This window comes from Trichechus manatus, unplaced genomic scaffold, assembly GCF_000243295.1.
Source record: "Trichechus manatus latirostris isolate Lorelei unplaced genomic scaffold, TriManLat1.0 scaffold00118, whole genome shotgun sequence".
In the NCBI taxonomy this organism is placed as follows: Eukaryota; Metazoa; Chordata; class Mammalia; order Sirenia; family Trichechidae; genus Trichechus; species Trichechus manatus.
The window spans coordinates 7,777,608-7,780,631 of record NW_004444054.1 but is presented as its reverse complement, the minus strand read 5'-3'; the positions used below and the strand labels follow the sequence as shown (position 1 = coordinate 7,780,631).

Below are 3,024 nucleotides of genomic sequence, written 5' to 3'. Positions count from 1 at the left end.
CGGTGGCAATGGAGATGAAGAGAACTGGGCTGAGTCAAAAGCTACCTGGCCTCTTGGAATTCCTAGAAAAGGAACAGGGGTAGATGGGGGCGGAGACAAACTGTCAAGGCTTGTAGTCCTCCACCTTCATTTCAACCACAGAAGCCACTAACAACTACCTGACAGCCAGAGGGGCGGAGACCATAAGGAAGCCTGAGAAAGAGTAATCCCAAGAGGTACGGAGAAGACAGGACAGCAGGGGAGCAGCGTAAATGGTGCCAAGAAATCAAATAAGCTGAGAACTAAAAAGCTTCTACTGAATTTAGCAACCAGGATGCCCTATGTGGCCTTTTAGGGTGGTGGTGTGAGACAACGTTGGACTGAGAAGCAGACACATCGTGTGTACCTGAAGCAAAGTGCAAGGACAACTAAAAGCCACGTCTTTATGAAACTGAAATCAACAGTGCTAGCAGAGACCATTTAGAACATAAAAGAATAATGTATCACAAACCATCACAAATCACCAAAACACAAAGGCAAGTTAACAAACTGAAAATTTAGTCTGTGAAAAATATGCTGAAAAGTGTAGAGAATGTATATTTCAGGTGCTTTCATTCCCACAGGCCTTACCATGTAGATGAAATATAAAGGTTTAAGTCTGTTTGAATACAGCAATAATTAAAATTATGCTTTTAAACAGTTAAACTTTTACCTGTTTTTTTCTTCCTCTTGTAAAGGTGGCAAAACATAGATGTCATCTTCTCTTTGCACTTGAGTAAGGCTGGGTAGCGCTTCATCTCTAAAACATACACATGCATTTAAACAGATTCTATGGAAGAGTATTTTGAGTTAATCACACAACCCGTGAATCACATCAACCCTGCTCAGGAGGTGAAGAAGGAGAAAAACATACCAGCAGTGAACTTCTCCCCTTACTGACCCGGCTCTGAGCTAGGTCGCTGCTTTGGAAAATAAGTACAACAGAGGGGGAAGAAAAGGAAACTTGCTACAGCTTTTCAGAGTCTGGACCACAGCCTTAACTATACTCACGAAGAACAGTATTATAAAAGTACAAAGCAGATGCAATGCAACACTTCATCTTTTCATTCTCGTTACCAAAGTTAATTTCCAGAGAACGGAGAATTTTCACACCTTCAAGGTACTAGGTCAAATGTCATCCTACTATTTCCTGCTCATTTCATCCTCTACTTTCAGTTGAGAGCTAAAATTAGGGAAAGGGAACCATAGGAACCCAACACGAAAAAAAATTGTTTAAGATCAATGTAATATTTGTCTTGCCTTTTGCTTTTTAAGGCAGTTTTAATAGCCTGTCTTTTCAAAAATGTTTTCAAGAGCTTCTCTGTAGTTTTCTGGGAGTCACTGTTGGCCAAATCCTTTCTCTGCCTTCTCTTAGCCTGTGAAAAGAAAGGACATAAGATTTGACTTGCAGGTATTAGTGTATTAAAAACATTTCTGTGATATTTTTTCCACAGAATTTGGCTTGTCTGAGTTTTCGGACTATGGCTGTTTTAGTATTTTCTCCTAATTGCTGTGTCAGAGATGTAACCATCTTCAAGGTTTCAGCTCTGTAAAGGAAACCCACAGTTTCCATCTAACTATTACAGGAACTGGCTATTATACAACATATTTGGGAAATTATTAATTTACTTTCCGTTGCCTTTAAATGTCATTTAATGTTTCAAAGATACCTAAAGCTTAATCAGATACAATCAAGTAAATGCTGCTCCAAAGGAATTTAAGTCTGCTTGAATACAGCAATAATTAAAAGTATGCTTTTAAACAGTTAAACAGTTAAACATTTACCTGTTTTTTTATTCTTAAAATGTTACTGTTAATGCCAAAGACAATTTCTGAAGCTGAAGTTGATTGTGTTTTATGAAAACACATTCCTGTTTTTGCTATTAGCTGTTGTCGAGTTGATGCCCAACTCATAAATCTGCCCCCCAATATTCAAGATTGCATCATAAGAAATCCTAAAGAATATAGAAATATCTTATAAGAAATGTCCCAGCAGGGAAAAACTCGAATAGTCTCTATGCTTATGTCTGAATATAAGGCAGAAATAATTAAGACATTCTCCTTTCCTCTCTAATCCTGCCAAAAAGTACCTGATACAGAGTATGCCGTGGATAATCAAAAACTACAACATTCAAGTCTAGACACTTTTAGTAAGGGAACAAATTTCCCAAAGATTTATAAATTCTTACCTTTATCTATATCCTCACTTAAGTAGATAATCTCTGTCTGGTATGATTATAAAGTGATGAGCTAGCACCTTCCATGTATAAAATCATATATCCAAATGGATGTTGTCATTTGGAGGGTAACAATTATTCCAAAGTTAACAACGTTGTTCAAACATTTTCTAAAACTACCTTCAGGACAACGAAGACATTCATTCTTGCTCTTTCATATCATATCACGTCTTTCCTTGATAATCCACTATAGTCACCACTTGGCACTACATAACACTGCTTGCTCCTAAAACCCCAATTTGCCTTTCAAAGAGGATTTGCTATCACTGAGACTACCTGGTCTCAGATTCAGGGAAGAATTTCCCAAAGAGGTATTCCATAATGCTCTGAACAATGGCAGCATGACCGGAATAAATGTAGAATATCTAATACTATACCCTAAAAGGAAAATTCTCATTTGTTAGAATTTCAGTAATTTAAAAGTTAACATTTCTCATTTTACTCACGATATGCTTCATAATTAAACTTTTTTTCAAAAAAAAAATTGTGTATTTGTTCAAAATAAAAATGCAGCTGAAATAAAATTGCCTGAGTGTCAAAATCAGTCTCAGTTCCTAAAATTCTAAAGAAAAAATAAAAGTTTTCTGTTAACTTTTGTTTCTTTCTGAGAATGTAGTAAGATAACTGCATATCCATGTTCACTGCAGCATTGTTCACAATAGCAAAGAGATGGAAACAACCTAGATGCCTGTGGGGATATGTGCCATTAAAATATGGATGTATAAAGGCCTCTATGCTGCACAACATATTGAGACCTGTCCCCAACATG

At 36.7% G+C, this 3,024-nt stretch overlaps 1 protein-coding gene across 1 annotated transcript in view; it reads right to left on the bottom strand.

Moving 5' to 3' along the window:
• Window positions 1–3,024, bottom strand: part of ERCC5 (ERCC excision repair 5, endonuclease) — a 47,324-nt gene that overhangs the window by 27,904 nt on the left and 16,396 nt on the right. Inside the window, exons 3-4 of the mRNA XM_023738548.1 lie at window positions 1,279–1,394; window positions 691–778 (exon numbers count right to left, since the gene is read on the bottom strand). Of these exons, the coding sequence (XP_023594316.1) occupies window positions 691–778; window positions 1,279–1,394 (204 nt within the window). The remainder of the gene's footprint in view (window positions 1–690; window positions 779–1,278; window positions 1,395–3,024) is intronic.